This window comes from Lynx rufus, unplaced genomic scaffold (assembly GCF_022079265.1).
Source record: "Lynx rufus isolate CCGP_SWC_20201006 ecotype Redwood Valley unplaced genomic scaffold, mLynRuf1.p SCAF_1, whole genome shotgun sequence".
Lineage (NCBI taxonomy): Eukaryota > Metazoa > Chordata > Mammalia > Carnivora > Felidae > Lynx > Lynx rufus.
In genome coordinates, this window is record NW_025814823.1 from 180,848,630 (window position 1) to 180,867,710 (window position 19,081).

Genomic DNA, 19,081 nt, shown 5'->3' on the forward strand with positions numbered 1-19,081 from the left:
GACTGTCATGTGATTGTCTCAGTTTCTGGACCAAACAAACACACTAATAATTTAAAATCTGAAACGGTGATTGTGCCTTGAGGCTTATGTATGTACAGGGTGATCTGAAGTGGTGCCCATTAGCAAGAGTGTCACAATGCCACACCTCTACTGCAACTGATACCCACGAACTACAGAATCTAAACAGACTACACCCTGTAACTGCGTATTACTGTCCACAATGGAATCTTCAAAGACAAAAGAGTATGAAATTTATCTGTAGTGATTATAGCCACCATTTTGAATTAAATTGTACACTCTGCGCTCAAATAAATTAACTCAGGCCGGACTAAGTTGGGACCTGAGAGTTAAGTGCTGAACGGTATTATCTCGCTTTGATTTTTTGATAGTAATTTCCTTTTTTGTATGTGTGTTTTTAGTTTTTTTTTTTTTTCTTTCTTTAAAAAGTATTTCCAGTGCTCACTCTTTCACTTGTATCCCCCCCTCCCCGGTCGCTACACACAAATCACCCCCAAAGTCGTGTTTTCAATGCACCTGTACTGGTTGAAACGAAAACGTCTGTGGTATTTGTCCAACAAGCAGTCTGAATCGTTTCCTCAGCTGGTCTGTGACGCTGGCCCTGGTGGATGTGTCTGCGTCGCTCACGTGTGGATGAGTGAGGTAATAGAATAGGAGGCCTTCTCGTCTTCACGTCTTTGTTTTTCGGTCGTGTGTACGTGTTTTGTTTTTTTGTTTTTTGTTTTTTTTTTGTGTTTTGTTTTGTTTTTCTGTTCTCTTGTTCCTTTTAGACATTTCGCGTCTTTTTTTTTTTTTTTTTTTTTTTTCCTGTGTAGACCCAGAACAAGTGGGTCATATTTTAGGGGAACTTGAAACATTTTGTGTGTTTGTTCATTCATTCATTTGTTTTGTTTTCCTCAGAATTTTCAGCCAGGCTTTAGTCTACTTCAGGATGTGGGACTTCTTGCTTGGATAGTAGCATTTGAACTCAAAAAATGTGAGCTTCCTTGCCACTTGGTATCCTAAAGCAGCCCGGCCTTAGTGCCCCTGTTAGGTCTTCATCTCCTTAGGAGAGGAGATAACAGTTACTCCCGCCAAGCCATCCAGACAGGGAATGGCAGCAGATTATTTTGTTACCTCTTTCCCATCTCATTCTGTCTTAAAAACTGGATGTTGCTGCTACTGTCTGCAAGCTCTGGGTATTGCTCTACAGGAAGCACGTAATACCCCTCATAACCTTGCACACGTCCCGTGCTCAGGAGCTGCTGCTTCTCGCCCTCAGTCCACAGGCGGCTCCCCTCTCGCCCATCCCTGGCTTTCTGCTGCTCCTTGGCCCAGGCAGTGCCCAGGGCCCTCTGTCTCGCCTGGTCCAGGACGCGGGCCTTCTCTTCGTCCAGGGTGTCGGGGGTGAGGCCGTAGCGGATACTGAGCAGCAGCGTGGAGTACTGGAATTCAATGTTGGTGAACCTTCGAGTCCTGCCGTTGACCAGCAGTGTGGGCTGCGACACGGTCACATTCACCCCGCTCTCTAGCACCTTGCGGCCGATGGTGGTGCCCAGTGTGACCAGATCACCGTCGGCCGAGCCAATCTTCACAAAGTAGTGGGTGTCCTTGCCTTCAATGCTGTAGTGCATCTTGTCCAGGTAATAGGCATTGTTCAGCACGGAAGCCACCTTGCGGCTGTCCTCGCTGGCAATGCTGGACACGCCGGTAGTCACTTGTCCTTCTTTGATGGCAAACATGACGCCTTTGCCGATGATGGGTGTGGTGGTGGCAAACCAGTGGCCTGCTTTCTCTCGGATGTTGGCATGGAGCTTTTTCGAGATAACTTGCCCTTCCAGAGCCATGAAGGCCTGATTATGCCTCTCAGTTGTCTGCTGGACACCTGTAATGAGCTGTGGGCAGAAGAAAACACAGAAGGCTGAGATGATGGTCTGGGCAGCTCTTTGCATGGGCCAAGAAGCTCATTAAAAAAAGACTCAGAAAGGGGAATGCTTGGACTCCCTGTAAGAACTAGTCTTCTATCTGTAACGATGCCAGCTAATATGTCCTACCTTTTGAAACTAGCAGAGGCTGGCTGGTTCCCAGTGCTCTGATGGTGTGACCTGTCCGCCTTGTAACTGTGACCCTAACTAAAAAGACAGTACAGAGGTTTGCCACCTTGCTGACATCTATACCCAGGCCTACCCACTTACCATGTCTCTCCATTATTGGAGAAGAGAGAGTCACTCTGCCCTCAGATGGTTTGGCAGCTGCCTTGCACACTTCAGACCCAGGACTATCCTGACCTGTAGGGCAGGGTGTTTGTTTGAGAAGCTATGAACCCTGCTGCTGTGACCTAGATTTTTTTCGAGGCCAATGCCCTGAGCATTCATTAACTTCCTTGGGTTAAGACCTTGCTACTCAAAGCATGGCTAGCAGCAGAAGAATCGCCGGGACCTGCCTTGTTAGAAAAACAGAATCTCAGGCCTTACTCCAGGCCTACTGAGTCAGAAGCTACATCTTAACGAGGCATACCCTAGGTGGTTTGTGTGCATATTAATGTTTCAGAAGCACCAGACTAAGAGGTTCTGGCACTGTGGGCCAGAGGGAATATCCCTGGGCTTTGAGTCATTTGCTTTGGATCCTAGCCCCAGTTCTGCAAAGGGACGAAATCACCATTATCTCCTTGGCCTTGAGCTCTCTACTCACAAATTACAACTCCTCTCAATTGGTGGTTGGGGGACAGGCTGGGATAATGGAAGAGGCTGTGTTTGGGAGGTAACAGCACTTAGATAAATGAGAGAAATGATGGCTATTCATCCACTGAGTGGTCCCTGAAGGGCAGAGCTGAGAGGACGTTGTTCTCAATTACCCACCAGCTCCTCCTTGTCTCTCTCTAGTTACACAGTGTGGATGATTATTCAGAGCAGCTGAGACCTTTCAGACTTTTATGTTGCTGGGCACTGTTCTGTAACAGGGGTTACCTGAACACTGTTGCCCACCCCTCCTGTCTGACCGTGCCAGTGTCTCCGCAGCACCCAAATGGAAACTGACCACCTCTCGGTCATCACTGAAAGACCCAAGCACAAATTATGTTCTGAAAACTCAATCTGTATACATTTGGGCCATAAAACGCTGAGGTTTTATGTCAGGCATAAAAATGTTCTTTAATGGGATAGAAACTGCAAACCACAGTTATATTATGTCCCATAAAAGCCAAAAGGGTTATGATCTTATAGGCAAGTGCAGATGGTAGGTTGCTACTAGGTTTCTCGGTGCTATTGTTAATCAAGGAGTGACTCAAGGGTATATACTGAACAGATAATGATACCACAATTAAGGTCATAATTGAGGTTGGGAAGAAATATTTGCTGCACCAGACAGGTGATAGCCCTGACATTCGCTTTCCTGGGAAGTCACAATGTTTCAGGCACCTTTTTATACCCAGCTCTGATGTTTTCCTCCCCTACTGATGTGCCCTTGGCTCCCATGCGGTTCTGTCTGCAACAGGGAATGAGGACAATAATTCATATTCTTGGCAGGAACCTCCGCTTACCTGTCCATTCTCACTGGCTTGACTCTCTGACAATTCATAGGGAGGAGGCACGAAATACATTTTGGCTCTTGGGAAGCCAGGAATTATGTTGCTAAGCTGAAATCCAAACATCACAAGCCAGCTTTTCACATCTATGGTGGAAACAAAAATAAAGATTTCTGAATCATGATGGATGGAAAGCAGTTGAGGATCTTGGGGAGAGAACAAAACGAAATGGGTGGTTGGGTGTGGAGTCCAGCAGGGGAGGGAGGCAAGAGCTTGTGAAGGTCTCCTGGTCTGGACCCAGAGCTGCTTTACATGGGTCCTAGGAAGGATGTTCTTCCAACCTTGGTCACTTGATAACCCCCATGTGGTGATGTAGGAGGCCAGTGCTGGCTGAAGATCTAGTTTGATTCCCCTTACTTTGTGACCTTGGGTAAGTTCCTGCCCCTCTCTAAGTTTCAGGTTCTTCAGATGTGAATTGGGATGATAGCTAGACCAGTGTTGTTGGGTTGTTGTGAAGGTTGAAGGAGAAATCCATGTAAAGGACTTGTCACAGTGCCTGGGACATAGATAGCTCAATAAATATGAACTCCTTCACTTGGCAAGTATTTAAGGAGGCATCTGTGATAGGCCAGTTAATGTGTTTGGAAGATGGACATACAATGATCAACTAGATGGATAAGTGATGATTATTAACACTACGTAAGACATTGGCAGGGGCAGGAGGCTGCCCTGAGGCTGGCTTTTTATAGAAAGGGTGTTCCAAAGGTATATGGAAGGCCCAAAGTCTTCTGGCTCCTGAGACCCTTTTTTTCAGAGAGAGGCCAGGAGAGTGCTCTTGCATGCCCAGCGTAAGACTTCCCTTCCCCTGCCAGGGTCATGACTGAGTCTCTTGTTTTGGGAATTCTATCTCTTGCCCCATGGTCCTGCTGTCCATTGACTGATTCAGGCTCTCAGAGTAAGACCGAGGCCCTCAGGCTGCCTTGTCTCCTTCCACAGTGATCAGCAGAGAGCCTGGGACATGAATCCCTTGAGCACTCAAAATCTCACTCATGGCATCGGCCTGGAGCCCAGCAGGAATCTCCCTTTTATGCTCCTTATCCCTGTTTATAATGGGCACCCCAACATCATGCCCTATGTCTCTCCACTTCTCCTACCGTTGCTGGGCCTGGAGGTACAAGTGCTCCTTGTTGCAGTCATTACTGACCCCTGGGCCACTCACTCACCTGCAATTTCTTGGCGATTTCCTGCTCCACTGTCCTTCTCTCCACCTGTTTCTAAATTCGTTCTTAGTGACTTCGTTATATAAGGATTAATCCTTCCAACATTCTGGCCTCTTCATTCCTTCGATGCCCCCTCCCCCAACCCCCATATTCATCCTCTGGACCCTGTCATCACCAATGATTCTGATCTACCATTATCTCAATCATGCACATCACCCTCTGACCACCACCTGGACTCCTTTCTAGTTTACTCATTTTGTAACCTGACACCCATGCTCCTTGATCCTCTCTCCCCCTCCCTGGGACCTTCAAAACCTCCTGAGCTTCTTGTCCCTGTTCCTCAACATGTTGGTATTTTTTCTTACCTAGCACATATCCATAGCCAATCATTAGAATCATTCCTTGCATATATTCCCAGATCCTGTGTCCCGTTCTCACTTTATCACTTGCTCGGTGAAAATCACAATTTTGGTTAAATCCACATGTTTGCCCATTCCTTATTTGGACCTGTGCAGCTGAATATGTCTGGAGAAACAAACTTAACTACACTGACTGGTGTCCCTTTAAATTCTTGACCGTGAACCTCAATTGTGCCTTTCTGCTGCCTGACAATATTCCCTTCCTCCATAAGTCAATCTCCCATTCTGCTGGGTGATGTTACATTTCTCCTTTCCCCTAACACCCTCAACATCTGCTTTCCCTTCTCACTAGAGCAGCTGACATTGTTTCCTATTCTGAAAACAAAAACAAAAACACCCTGATGCAGCCAGAGGGGAATTCCCCTAAACTCTCATCACATTTACTGGCCTTCCAGCATCGGTACCCGTATTTCCCACCCTTTTCTTGTTAATCTAGATGAGCTGTTAAAGTCAACCCTCCATGTGTGCAGTTGGTAGCATCTTTTCTTGCCCACCCAAGGATATCACTCCAGCAACTCTCTCTCTTCCTCATGGCACCAAATTATTCCCTCTTCCAATGGATCAACCCTGTCAGCATACAAAAATGCTACCAAATGTCCACCTTAAAAGAAATTCCTGGGGCACCTGGTGGCTCAGTTGGTTAAGTGTCTGACTCTTGATTTCGGCTCAGGTCATGATATCACGGTTTGTGAGATGGAGCCCCATGTTGGGCTCTGCCTGACAGCATGGAGCCTGCTTGGGATTCTCTCTCTCTTCCTCTTTCTGCCTTTCTCCTCCTTATGCATCCATGCTCTCTCTTTCTCTCAAATATTTATATTAAAATTTATATTAAAAATTATATAAAAATAAATTTATTGTCCCTATTCTCCCATTTGCTACCATCTTTTCTTTCACCCTCCTTGATAAAAACTTCTCAAGATCAAAATAATTCTCTCCACTTCTTGTTTCCTATTCTCCTTTGAACCAGACTTTGTCCCCAACTATTCCACTGAACCAACTCTTGTTAAGGTCATGAATGACCTCCATGTTGCTAAGTCATATGTTAATCTTGGGTCCTTATCTTATTTGACTTATCAGAAATATTTGACAGGTTGAATGCTCCTGCTTTCATTTTCTTCTTGACTTTCTGGCCAACACATTCACTTGCTTGTCCTTCTCCTACTGTGGTAGCCATTCTTTGTCCCTTCTTGGTTCCTCCTCATCTGCCTCATGATCTCCTTTTTAAAAAAATTTTTAATTTAAAAAATTTGTTTTTGAGAGAGAGAGTGTGAGGTGGGGAGGGGCAGAGAGAGAGAGGGAGACACAGAATCTGAAGCAGGGTCCAGGCTCTGAGCTGTCAGAGAGCTGGATGTGGGGCTCGAACTCATGGACTGCGAGATCATGACCCGAGCTGAAGTCAAATGCTTAACTGACTGAGCCACCCAGTTTCCCCCTCCTGATCTCTTTAATGTTGGAATGCCCTGGACTCAGTCTCTGAACATCTCCACTCTATCTACTCTCACAAACATGGTGATCTTATCCATCCTTAGGGCCCTAGCCGCCATCTAAATGCTGATGCTGACTCCAAAATTTATATCTCCATCCTGTGTCTCTCCTTGAACTCTAAAGTAATATATCTAATTACATTTCAAAGTTTCATCCAAAACTGAACCCCTGATCTTCCTCCCCAAACCTGTCCCATCACAGACTTTTCCATCCCAGATAATGGCCCCACTCCATCCTTCCAGCTACCATCCTTAACTCCTTTCTTTTCCTTGCTCTCCACATCTAAATCTACTGATAAATCCTCTACTTTTTTTTTATTGAGGTAATATTCACATAACATAAAATTCATCATTTTAATCATTTTAAAGTGCACAGTTCAGTGGCTTCTAGTATATCCACAACGTTGTACAACCATCATTACTCTTTAATTCCAGAACATTTTCATCACCTCAAAAAGAAGCCTTATACCTATTAGCAGTCGTTCTACATTCTCCTTTCCCGTCAGTCCCTGACCACCACCAAACTGCTTTCTATCTCTGTGCATTTGCCTATTCTGGACATTTCTTATAAACGCAATCATACAATATGTGAACTTTTGTGTCTGGCTTCTTTCACTTAATGTATTCAAGGTTCATCCTTGTTGTAGCATGTACCAATAGTTCATTTCTTTTTATGGCTAATAATATTCCATTGTTTGTATATACCACATTTTCTTTATCCATTCATCAGTTAATGGATATCTGGGTAGGTTTTACTCACAGATTTTTGTTTGAAAACCCATTTTCAGTTCTCTTGCTTATATACAAACTTAGGTGTGAAATTGCTGAATTGCCGAGTAAAGGGTGAAATCCTCTACTTTTACTTTTAAAACAGACCCAGAATCTGTGTCCATTTCTTGTCACTTCACCACCTTGACCTTGGCCCATCATCCCTCACCTGGACTTCTAAGTGGCCTCCCTGCTTCCATCTTGCTGCCCCACAATGTCTTACCAGCATAGCAGATAAGACAGAACCAGGCTTTATTTTATTTTTTTTTATTTTAGAAAGAGAGAAGTGAGAGAGCATAAGCAGGAGAGAGGGGCAGAGGGAGACAGAGGGAGAAACCCAAGCAGGCTCCATGCTCAATGCAGAGCCTGACGTGGAGCTCAATCCCATGACCCTGGGATGATGACCTGAGCTGAAATCATGAGTCGGACATTCAACCAAATGAGCCACCTAGGTGCTCCCAGAACGAGCCTTTAAACCTGGAGTAGACCATGCCATGCCTCTGCTGAGAACACTCCAGGAAACCCCCTTTTTTTTCTCAGTGAAGAAGCCAAAGTCTTCCTACTGGTCTATAAGGGCACTCATTATCTGTTGGACCTCAGGTTCTCCCTTTCTCTTCCTTGCTCACACAGCTCCAGCCTTGATGCTGTTTCTTGAACATGTCAGGCACGCACTCATCTTGGGGGCTTTGCATCGACAAACTCCTCTGCCCAGAGTGTACTTCCCTAAAAGTATTTTCTGGCTTTCTGACCTCTTTTAAGTCTTGTTCAAATGTTGCCTCTTCAATAAGACAAACCGAACCACCACATTTAAAATATGTCCCCCTTCTCCACCACCAGCAATGCCAAGTCCCCTTACTCTGTTCATTGTCTCCACCCCTCTGTCCCTAAAGTAATCACATTCTAACACGCTGTATCATTTGTGTACTTATTGTTTACTGTTTGTCTCTCTTAGAATGTAATTTCCTTCTGGGAAGGGAGGTAAAAGCTTTGTTTTATCCACTGATGCCCTCCCAGGTCCTATGATAATGCCTGGCACAAAATAGGTGATCGGTAAGTTTCCATGTAGTGAATGAATGAAAGAACACTGAATGTATGTGGCAAAAGCTGCCCTGACTAGTGTAAATTTGACAGAGGAACTAATGGTACCTAAGAGCATACTTCTGAAGAGGTTAAGAAGACTTCCTGCCCTGGGACTGCTGTGAGGGTTTTAATGTTAGCTTTGCTACTAAATATATAGGCATAAAAGAACCTTCTGATGAGAGGGAATCTGGGATCCACAGTCCATCCATCATCCTTGGGCACAGACTAGTTCCTTCAATAACTTGGTAACTACTCTGTTAGGGATAGCCCATATAAGAGTCATTTAAGAATACAGATTTGCAGTTGCCTTAAGAACTGTGTTTGCATCAAGCAGAGAGAAGCCTGTCTCTAATCCAGCAATGATCCTATATTTACAGAGCACCTATTCTGTGCAAGGTAGGTGCTGGCTGCTGTGGAGGATAAATTTCCCCACTTTGGATATTCATGGTTACTCAGTGCAATTGTTTTGCCATATCCAGGTATTTAGTTACTGATTGAAAAAACAAATCTGCCTGTTCCATTTAAGCCCATTTTATTTTTACTTTCTAATGTTTGTTTATTCATTCAAGTTTATTTATTTTGAGAGAGAGCATGAGCAGGGGAGGGGCAGAGAGTGAGGGAGAATCCCAAGTAGGTTCTGTGCTGTCAGTACAGAGCCTGATGTGGGGGTCAAACTCAAAACTGTGAGATCATGACCTGAGTCAAAAATCAAGAGTTAGATGCTCAACTAACTGAGCCACCCAGGCTTCCCTCAAAATAAATAAACTTAGGGGAACCTGGGTGGCTCAGTTGGTTGAGCATCCAAATTCTGCTCAGGTCATGATCTCACGGTTTCCGAGTTTGAGGCTTGCATTGGGTATTCTGTCAGCGCAGAGCTGGCTTTGGATCCTCTTTCTCTCCCCTTCTCTCTCTGCCCCTCCCCCATCATGTGCATGCATGACCCTCTTCCCCCCCTCAAAAATAAACAAACTTGACAGCACGCAGGTAAATGGGGAGGGGTAGAGAGAGAATCTCAAGCAGGTACCATGCTGTCAGCACAGAGCCCAATTCAGGGCTTGAATCCACAAACCATGGGATCATGACCTTGGCTGAAATCGAGTTGAATGCTTAACTGACAGAACCACCCAGGTGCCCTCACTTAAGTCCATTTAAAAAAAGAAACTTTATGTTACTATCATAAATGGGAAAGCTGACTCACTTGATGCAAACAGAATAACTGTAAAATTAAAGAAAACAAAGCCATGCAATTAAATTAGAGAAGGATTTTTGTTACCTGAGGGAAGTCTCAGACCTGCTCTCTCCGTTAAAAGGGGGAGATTGGAAGTGTTAATGAGGTGTGAAGTACACACCAGCAGTGGGTGGAGACTCTTTCCTAGACTGGATTGGAAGAATAAAAAGCACTAAAGAGGCGAACTCTCCTCATCTGTGTTTCCATGTTCTTTAATACCTCATCTGTACACCATATAAAATCATCCTGTCTTTCGTCAGGGGCACATAGGGTATGTGGGGAATTCCCAGAAAGGCATGAGAGGTCTTGCTCTCAAAGACTCTCCCCATCCTGATCTTTTCACTGCAGAGATTCCCTCCTTAGTACTCAGGAGATGATGTTGAGAACCCCCTGCCTTTGAGACTGGAAACTTTAATGGCCACTCCCATGAACACCCATAGCACAATTCACCTACCTTCTTTTTCTTTCCTTAAAGTTTCTAACGTGGCTTAGTTTTGGAGTCTAAACCTATTCTGAAATGTTTATTCACATTCTCATCTCCTCCATTCTGCTAGAAGGCACTTTCAGCACCACACAAACACCCCTCTTCCTTTTTGAAGTAATTAGTGTTATCTGGTGACAGGCTCCCTAAATAGTCTGTAGAGAGGGAGCCACTGGGGCAGGAACCAGCGAGGTGGACGCTCCTAATGGCTCATTACTGTCCTTCTCTCATGTTCTTCAGAGTACGTGATTATGTTGGGGCCACGGAGCATACTGTCTGTCTCTGAAAACACTGTCAGAACAGCATCTTAGGTGTTAAGTGTAGATCTGAGAAGAGGGTAATGTGAGAAAGAGGTTGCGTCTCCCTCTTCACTTAGGGAAATTAAACTCCACAAAACCCTATCATGCTCACAGATGCCTGAGGTTTGTGAGCCCACAGACCCGCCAGGGAGAAGAAAGGGTGGAAAGAAAATACAAGTCATGGCGGATGACACCTAGGACATTTGCTTAGCTCACATCTGTCTGGGGCTTCAGGTTTGCCGAACCAGTGCCACTCAGGCCAGAGTTTGGATCTGTTTCAGGGTGGATCTGGAGACCCCTCCCCACATTCCTTAGAAAATTATGCAAAGGTGGCATCTCCACCCTTCACCTATGAACTCCACCATGTTTGTGGCTGCCTGTAAATAACAAATGCATCCCTATCCTTTATTAGCCTTAGCACTGCGCTAGGCATTTCGCACTTCAGGACTCATTTACTTTTCATAGCCCCATGGGGTGGGCGCTATTATCACCCTTTTGCTGATGAAGAAATAAAGCCTCAGAAAGTTGAAGATCTCATCCAAGTCACACAGGAAGTGAGGAGCAAGGCCAAAACTGGGGTCTTGAGGTGTACCTAGGGTTCTAACATCGGAATGAACAGGACTAAATTACAGGCCAGACAAGGGGATGGGCACAGGTCCCCATTTGTTCGGGACTGAGGAGCTTCCTGTGATGTCCAAACTGGAAAAGACGGAGGCCCTACAGGTTGTTGGGGGAGGGAGTCTGCCTCCCACTATGTTTTTTTACATCCTTTCCCCTAATACCTGTTTATCACAGATGTATTAATTGTCAACATATTACCTTAAAAAAATACTTGTTGGAAAGGGTGCTGCTTAGGAGCCCATGGGTGGGAAAAGAACCACTTCTGGCCTTTCACCCCTTTGGATGGCTACACCTCTGCTCCAGCCTGGATGTCTAACGGGCACTCAACACTGCCCTCTTTCGTACTTGGTTCTCAGGAGGAAGCAGAACCTCCCCCCAGCCTCAGCAGCTGCCTCTTGCATTCAGAGAGCTCTGTTTCCAAAACATTCAACGATTTCTTTTGAGCACTGGTGAGAGAAGGTTCTGTTCTCTGTGTTCCTCCTGACTACATCTTAATTACTTCTGCTTAAATTGTGAGCGGCAAGTTCAACCACTCTGCTTGTCTCCTAAGTGGCAAATTAAGACTAATTTAGATGGGGTTTACAGATTAGCCAACATTCAAACAGCAGAGAATGATTTGGTGTTCTCTGCTGGGATCCTCTCTCCAGGGGGCAGCTCATCTTGAATGGGCAGCAGGTGTGGGCTTGTGCCTGCTATGACTCTGCCTGAGCCCTCCTTTCCCCAGCTTGGACTGTTCACATCAGCTCTATACACGTGCTTCTCTAATGCCACCTTTTATTTTAGACTCTTTTGAATGGTTTCTGGATTCAATTTTGTTGGACTTAGTTTTTTGATTCCCATTTATTGAGTCTCCATGAAGCACTGGAATGAGGAAAGGCATATTGCTTTTCAGAAAATTCTGATAATTCTTTTTTGTCCTTCTCAGAAGAACCAGGAAAATAGCTGAGGGGGTCAGTGAGGTTGACTGTGCTCTGTGGATGATTTTGTTTGGGCCTTGGCAGCTCTAAGTGTCCATTCAGCCCACTCTGAGAAGGCTTCCTTTTTATTTGACACTAGCTGCCTCATCCCTAAGTTATCCAGGGCTTTGGGAAGCACAGTCTGGAGGGTGAGGGAATTCTTTTCCTAAGGCTAAGATAGGCATGGTCTACCTTCCTATTCTCATTGCTTCCTATGTCTTGAACACTCTTCCTTTCCTTCCACCTCTTCATAAAGGTCTCTGCTCAAATGTTGTCTCCTCAGATAGCCCTCTGTGAGCACCTTTAATATAGGAGAACTTTCACATCATTCTCTGACTAAAACCTTATCCTATTTTATCTCATAGCACTTATTTTTACCTGATATGTATATGTATATGTATGTTTTCCTGACAGGTCCTTTAATTTGAAACTGCAGTGAAATGGGGGATAAAAGTCATGCTGAGCCATGGGGAAGAGAGATCATGGCAGGACCTCTCAATGAGGTGTGGTGGGGAGAATAGGAGGGAACTAGCTTGCCCATAGTTCCTGTGCTCAAGGGGCACCAGCTGCTTCAGTTTTAGGGGAATGCTGGGCTCAACTTCAAAGGCTCTGGAACTTGATAATGAGATACCACATGGCCACAAGTTGATCTTTAAGGTCATCTTTCTGTAGCATGGGACACTGAGGGCAGCCCTGTGCTCAACTAGTTGCTGCTTCCATTTCTGAGGGTGGGCAAGTGACCCCTGGTCACCTGAAGGTAAGGACCTTTTGGGTTTGATGTCTTCTTGGCTCATGGCCAAGAGCTGTGGGTTTCCCAGAACTTGGAGGGTCCTGGACTTGGGGTCCTTACTGTTTCTACTCTATAATGCATGGACAGGTGAGATGACCCTGGCTTCCTTGCTGAAAGTTGGTCTCTTTGCATCTATCCATCCATCCATCCTGATTTTCTTATTTTCTTGAGGATAAGGACTTTATCTTGTTCTCCACTGCATCTCTGGTACTTAGTCTATGTTAGATATTATGAAAATATTTGTTGAATGGGTGAATGGATGGAAGATAGATGGAGGTATGTGGATGGATGGATAGGGACCCTCATTTTACCAATTTCTCACTTTTCATGAGGAAGTAGATTATTTGTCCTCCTCAGCCTCTCTATCCATACCCTTCTCCAAGCTTCCCATGTCCTTTTGACTTTTGTTCATAGTATTTCTTTAGCCTTGAGCTCATATCTGCCAACCCAAATCCCCTTCATTCTTCATGCCCAGTATGACATGAGGCCCTTCTATGCACTGTGTCACGGTTTTCAAATTTGAAGTCATCTACACACACATACACACCCCTTTGAGAGAAGGGCATTTGTCTTGTTCATCCTTGTATCCCTAGAATCTAGCATAATGCCACTGTACAAATGCTTGTTGAATAGGTAACAGACATCTATACAGTAGCACAGATTTAATTCTGCTTTGCATTATCATTGGCTGTTTGTGTTTGTATCTTGGCAGCCTGGTTGTGAGGTCAGGAACTGGGTCTTAGTCATCTCATGCCTATGGTTAATGCTTCATTTGTCAAGATAATAGTAATAGCATGAGCAGATACTCTTTTGTGAATATTGATTGTCTAAATTTGCCAGGCACTAAACTTTACCTGTATTAAGTACACTTACTTCTTGCAGTTACCCTGTGGGGTTAGTTTATTAGTGCCTTTCACAGAGAAGAAAACTACAGCTCAGACAGTTAAGACACTGAGCTCAAAGTCCTTTGGCTTGTAAGTAGAAGAGAATTTGAACCAGATATTTCTGACACCAGAGTCCCATTATTTCCCCCTTCATAAGTCTGCTTTCCTCTCTTGGGGTAGGAAGGGCTCTTATAAAAGCTATTTCAACTAAATGGGCTTGAAAATGGTCAGGACATCTTCAAACAGATCTGAAGACTGCTCTGTACTGGTGTCACGTGACTGTTCTAGATACTGTACAGACCAGTGTTTATAGCTCTCCAGGATTCCCCTGTCATCAGAAGTAAGACCTTCTTTTGAAGTTTCTGACAATCTACCAGGACAACCACCCCACAGGGAGCCACTGCCCAACTGAGGTGGTAAAGTCCTCACCTGTCACGTAGTTCTTCAAATCCAGCTCATTGCTGAGAGGATTGTTGCTCTTGAACATATACAAATTAAAGGGGGCTGGCTCCTTGCCCACGTTTTTCCACATGGTATAGTCTGGAGAGGTCCATCGTCCTGCCAGCACATCATAATCACGCTGAGTGAAGTGGACCAGCTTGGTCAGGGGATCATAGAGTCCACCATGGAAGCCAATGACCATCTGGAAGTCAGGGTTAGAGTCATAATAAATCTCCCCATAGGCTGTATACTGCAGTTGTTTGATCATGAGACCATTGATGCTGAACACAGCCAGAGGAGTGCCTGTGTTATCTGAGGCAACGTAGTACTCCTCCCCACTGCTGCTCTCCATGGCAAAGAGGTGACCTTGGAGGTCATAGTAGAGTGAGGTTATCTCTGAGTTGGAGTGATTATAGACATGGGTGATGCGGGTTGGGTTGTGAAGGTCAGAGTAGAAATACTGCAGGTGGTGGCCCAGGTTGGTCTTGTAGGAAGCCCGCCGCCCCACACCATCGTAGCGGTACTGGACACTCCACCCACTGGCCTTGTTGTAGGCTCTTGTTAGGAGGCCCTTGGAGTTATACTCAAAGATGTCAGCCCCTCTCTGGCACAGATAGCCATCATCATCAATTTTGTATTGCACATCACCGAGTCTGGTTATCCTATCCCGGAGATCATAGCGCAGGGGCATAAGGCGCACACTATTTCCCGGGTTCAGCAAATGGAGGTTCCCATTGAGGTCATAGCTATAGCGCCAGGTTGGGCGGTCATTGACAGCCACACTCTGGAGCTGCCCATCTCCATCATAGTCATAGGTATACTTTGTGGTGTTAGCATAGGGCCCCAGTTTTAGCTCCCTCTTTATCACCCTTCCCATACTGTCATACTGCACCGTCATCCAGTACATAAGGGACCGAAACATCTCATACTGGACTTCCTTGATCCGCCCGTGGGTGTCAAAGTGTTTGCTGAGGGTCATTACAGCAGTGGTGATGATCTGGTTGATGTCATAATAGATGACTCCAAACTTGCCAAAATGCTCCACCTTGCCAGAAATTTCATCATAGCGGTAGAGGTCAACAGGAAGGGGAGTCTCACTTATGACGGGCTTGATGCTTGCAATCCGGAAGCTGTTGTCATGATAGGTGTAGTCAAACCTGGCATTGACCATGCCTTCCTCAGAGAACCTGTAGATCTGCTTGTCCACAAGTGGGCCAATCTTCCGGTACCTGATTGTGCAGGAGAAACCTCCACTCTGGAGACTAACCATTTTTAAAACACCAGTGGTCTCATCATAACCAAAAGTGACAGCAGTACTGTCATAGACAATCTCTGATAGCTTGGAGAGTTTCCCATACTTGTAGAATACCTGACGCCCAGTGCCCAAAAAGGACGTCTTGAGGATGCGGCCATCATCACTGTAGTCAAAAATGACTGAAGCATTGCTTTCAGGGGGATTATAAATGTTGCGGATGTAGCCAATGGAGGTATGGGTGGACATGCTGTGCCGGGCGACACTGGGCATGGTGACGGCGTGGAGACGGTCGGAGGAGTCATACTCAAATATGTACTGACGCTGACTCTGAAGCAGGAGGACCATAGACTGGAGGAAGGAAAGAGGGGAGGAACATATGATTTGGTTCTTTAGGACCAGGCACTCAAATGGACAGAATCTGTTCCATTCCCCAAAATGGTAATTCAAAAGCCATGGAAGGATGGGGAAGTTTATACCAGAGATTATGACTAGATTGATTTCACTGGGCATGCTAACCCTGATGGATCATGGTCACTACCCAGACCAGTGCTTCCCAAACTTTACTGTGCATATGAAATAACCAGGGATCTTGTTAAAAGGCAGATTCTGATCTAGTAGTTTGTTGGGGGAGAAGGGGGGATCTGACCTGAGAATTTGCTTTTGTAACAAGCTATCAAGTGATCCTGATGTTGGTTGGACCATACTTTGAGTAGAGAGGGCTTGAAAGACTGAGGTGATAGGCACTGAGTTTGCCTCCAGGCTCAAACAAGAAATCCTGTGATTGTTTAGAAATGACTACCATTGGCCCAGCAGGAGACAGGTATGACACACATACTATGCTTTGATCACCCCTCATTAAATCTAAAGAGAAGGTATATCTTCCATTTATAAAATACTGAGAAGATTACATAACCCAGAATCATCAAATTTGGGGGGGAATAAAATGGCCTCAAACTTCGGGCAATTGGGAGATTCTTGCCTTCTCTCATCAACCATTCTAGTATTTTGTGGCATAATGAGAACAGGATTCAGGGGTGACCAAAGGGATGACAGCCCCACTCTTATAGAGAGGGTCACAGCTCTGTCTACAAGTGACTACTGTAATTGTGAGGCAAGAAAGGAAGAAATAGAAATGGAACCCCTATCAAGGTGAGTACAGATGAGAGGTCCAGGCTGAGCAAGCCCCCGCCTAATGACTAGATGACCAGGACAGCCTTCATGAGTCTTGACTTGTGCCCCCAAGGGTTCGTCCGTCCCTCCCTCCCTCCCTCCCTTCCTTCCTTCCTTCCTTCCTTCCTTCCTTCCTTCCTTCCTTGATTTTATTTTTTATATTTTTAAATTTACATCCAAATTAGCATATAGTGCAACAATGGTTTCAGGAGTAGATTCAACCAAGGGATCTCTTCTTACTGCTGCTCCAACCTGACCCTTTCTCACACAAAGACCTGAATCTGGCACTTTCAGACACAGGGAATTAGGTAGAGAGAATCCATTGGCTGTTTCAGCCAATAGGTCAAGTAGGAGGATGTTGCTCTGTGTGCTTGAGATTTAGGCAAAATTCCCTACCCTGATAGCTTAACTTCAGGCAAGGCATAAATGAATCACTGCATTTCCAATTCATAAATAATGATTAGCCGTGATACCAGTGGGATAATTCTGTCTGCTTCCGCAGCACTTTTTGGGGTTTTTTTTTGGAATAAAATTAGACAATCCATTCTTTTTGCCATTACTGAGTGTCTAGCACTTTTTTTCTTTTGGTAATAGTGATGAGCTATGAATAACATTTTCCTTCAGATTTTCCTCCCTCCCAGTGAGGATGGAAGTGTGAGGGGAGACCTTGTAGAGTCAAAGTAAAGATGTTCAATGTCTTATGGCAAAGCATATCAGGTCAGCTTAAAAAGAGGAGTGTGAATAAGGGAAAGCTCCAGCTGAGTGAGGGCAGCACGTTCACTTACCTTATCAAGGTAGGAGTAGCTCCACACTTTCCCATCAGCAAACATGCGGGACACAATTCGTCCCTGCTTGTCAATGTCTGTCCTTTCACTCATGGCTCCACGCTGAAGGCCAGCCAAGCGCCCATTGAAGAAGTATGAGACATTGACTGCTGCCAACCCACTACTGGGGAGCCAGAGGAATGGGCGCCCCACCTGGTCATAAATGATCCTCAGAGTGAACTTCCGGTGATCATCATAGATCTTTTCTGTCCGAATATTCCGGTCATAATCAATGGACAAGAGATTTCTTCCATGGACCTAAGAAAACACAATGGGCTTGGTATGAAAGATAACACCTGGGCATGTTGGCTTATATGGAGGACATGGCTGGCATGGCTAGGGAATGAGTGTGCATTGGAGGAAGAACCCACCTTGAAGTTACTTAGAGTAGTGTTTTCTAAACTCCTTTACATCATGGTACACAAAGAAAATGGTAACATTTGTAGGGTGCACTAGGATACAAAATGAGGCTGCTTATGGTCAGGGATGACTAATCTGGGCATGGCTGCCCTGAGCAGTTATGTAGGCCATGCACTACACAATTATAAGGAATGCCATCATGTCATAGAGAGTGTGAATGGTGAAAAATGTGCACTGCACGAATTAGCCATACACAATAGCCCTGGGCACTGGGGTTCTGACTGTTCTGCCTGGCCACCTTGGAGAGCAAGATAATATGTATATTTGCACACTTTCAACCCTCTTGTTTTTTTTTTTTTTTTTTTTGGCACATCACCAGCTGAGTAGCTAATGATCTTTAAGAGCAGATGCCAAGATTTCTTCTGAAACTCAAGTAAAGGTAGCTAGGAGGGTGGGGAGGTTGTTTAAGAAATCCATATTTCGCAAAGACCTGGGAATAAGAAGGCTTATTGCTATGTGAACCTCTTTACTCCTATCTAGAGAAAAATCTTGCCACTGTCAAGGATGCAAGATATCAGTGGAAGACCTTATCAGGGCTGGGGAATTCCAACAAAGGGAACTGATTTACTTAGATTTGAAAGGAATAGTGGAACACATCTAGACATAATTTAATATTTATTTAGAAGTTGATCTGAACAGTGAAGAGCATCTGTCCCAGAAGGCAGAGCTGGGTGACTAGACTCTGGTTAGGGGCAAAGGAGAGGGACTCTTGAGATTCAGCTAGTCTTGACTGGATAACTGGAAGTGAATAAAATGAGGCTGACTGAGCCCAGGTTCTTTCAACATAATTGGTTGCAAATTCAGACGTCCCTGGGGTGACTACTGAAGGCAAAGGAAGATGTACACAGGCAGAAAGAAAAGTAAGAGACATCTGGTACCTCCTTACCTTACCTAATAATTTAATAGCTCCTAACAATAATAATGATGATGGTGATGTTGATGATGGTGGTGGTGATAACTTTAACACATGCTGAGGGCTAGACATAGGCATTGTGTTAGGTAATTTGCATCTCTTGTCTGAGTTGGTGCCCACAAGGACCGCTTGACAAGTGAGGAAATGGCCTGAAGCAGACAAGTTACATACTTGCTCAAGGTCACATAACAATGAAGTGGTAGGGTTGGTCTGGAACTTAGGTCTTCAGACCTGATCCATTTAACCACTTAAACATTTAATCAGCCATACTGATTCATGTATTATATATGCATTGTCTGCCCTGAGGT

General features: G+C 44.9%; 1 protein-coding gene across 3 annotated transcripts in view; it reads right to left on the reverse strand.

Annotated features, from left to right (window-relative positions):
* Window positions 1-1,130: 1,130 nt before the first annotated feature.
* Window positions 1,131-19,081, reverse strand: part of TENM2 (teneurin transmembrane protein 2) — a 943,516-nt gene continuing 925,565 nt past the window's right edge. For all 3 annotated transcript variants that reach the window (XM_047073159.1, XM_047073150.1, XM_047073168.1), the window contains 4 exons: window positions 17,402-17,698; window positions 14,180-15,794; window positions 3,536-3,666; window positions 1,131-1,892 (listed from right to left, as the gene is read on the reverse strand). In XM_047073159.1, coding sequence (XP_046929115.1) covers window positions 1,131-1,892; window positions 3,536-3,666; window positions 14,180-15,794; window positions 17,402-17,698 — 2,805 coding nt within the window. The remainder of the gene's footprint in view (window positions 1,893-3,535; window positions 3,667-14,179; window positions 15,795-17,401; window positions 17,699-19,081) is intronic.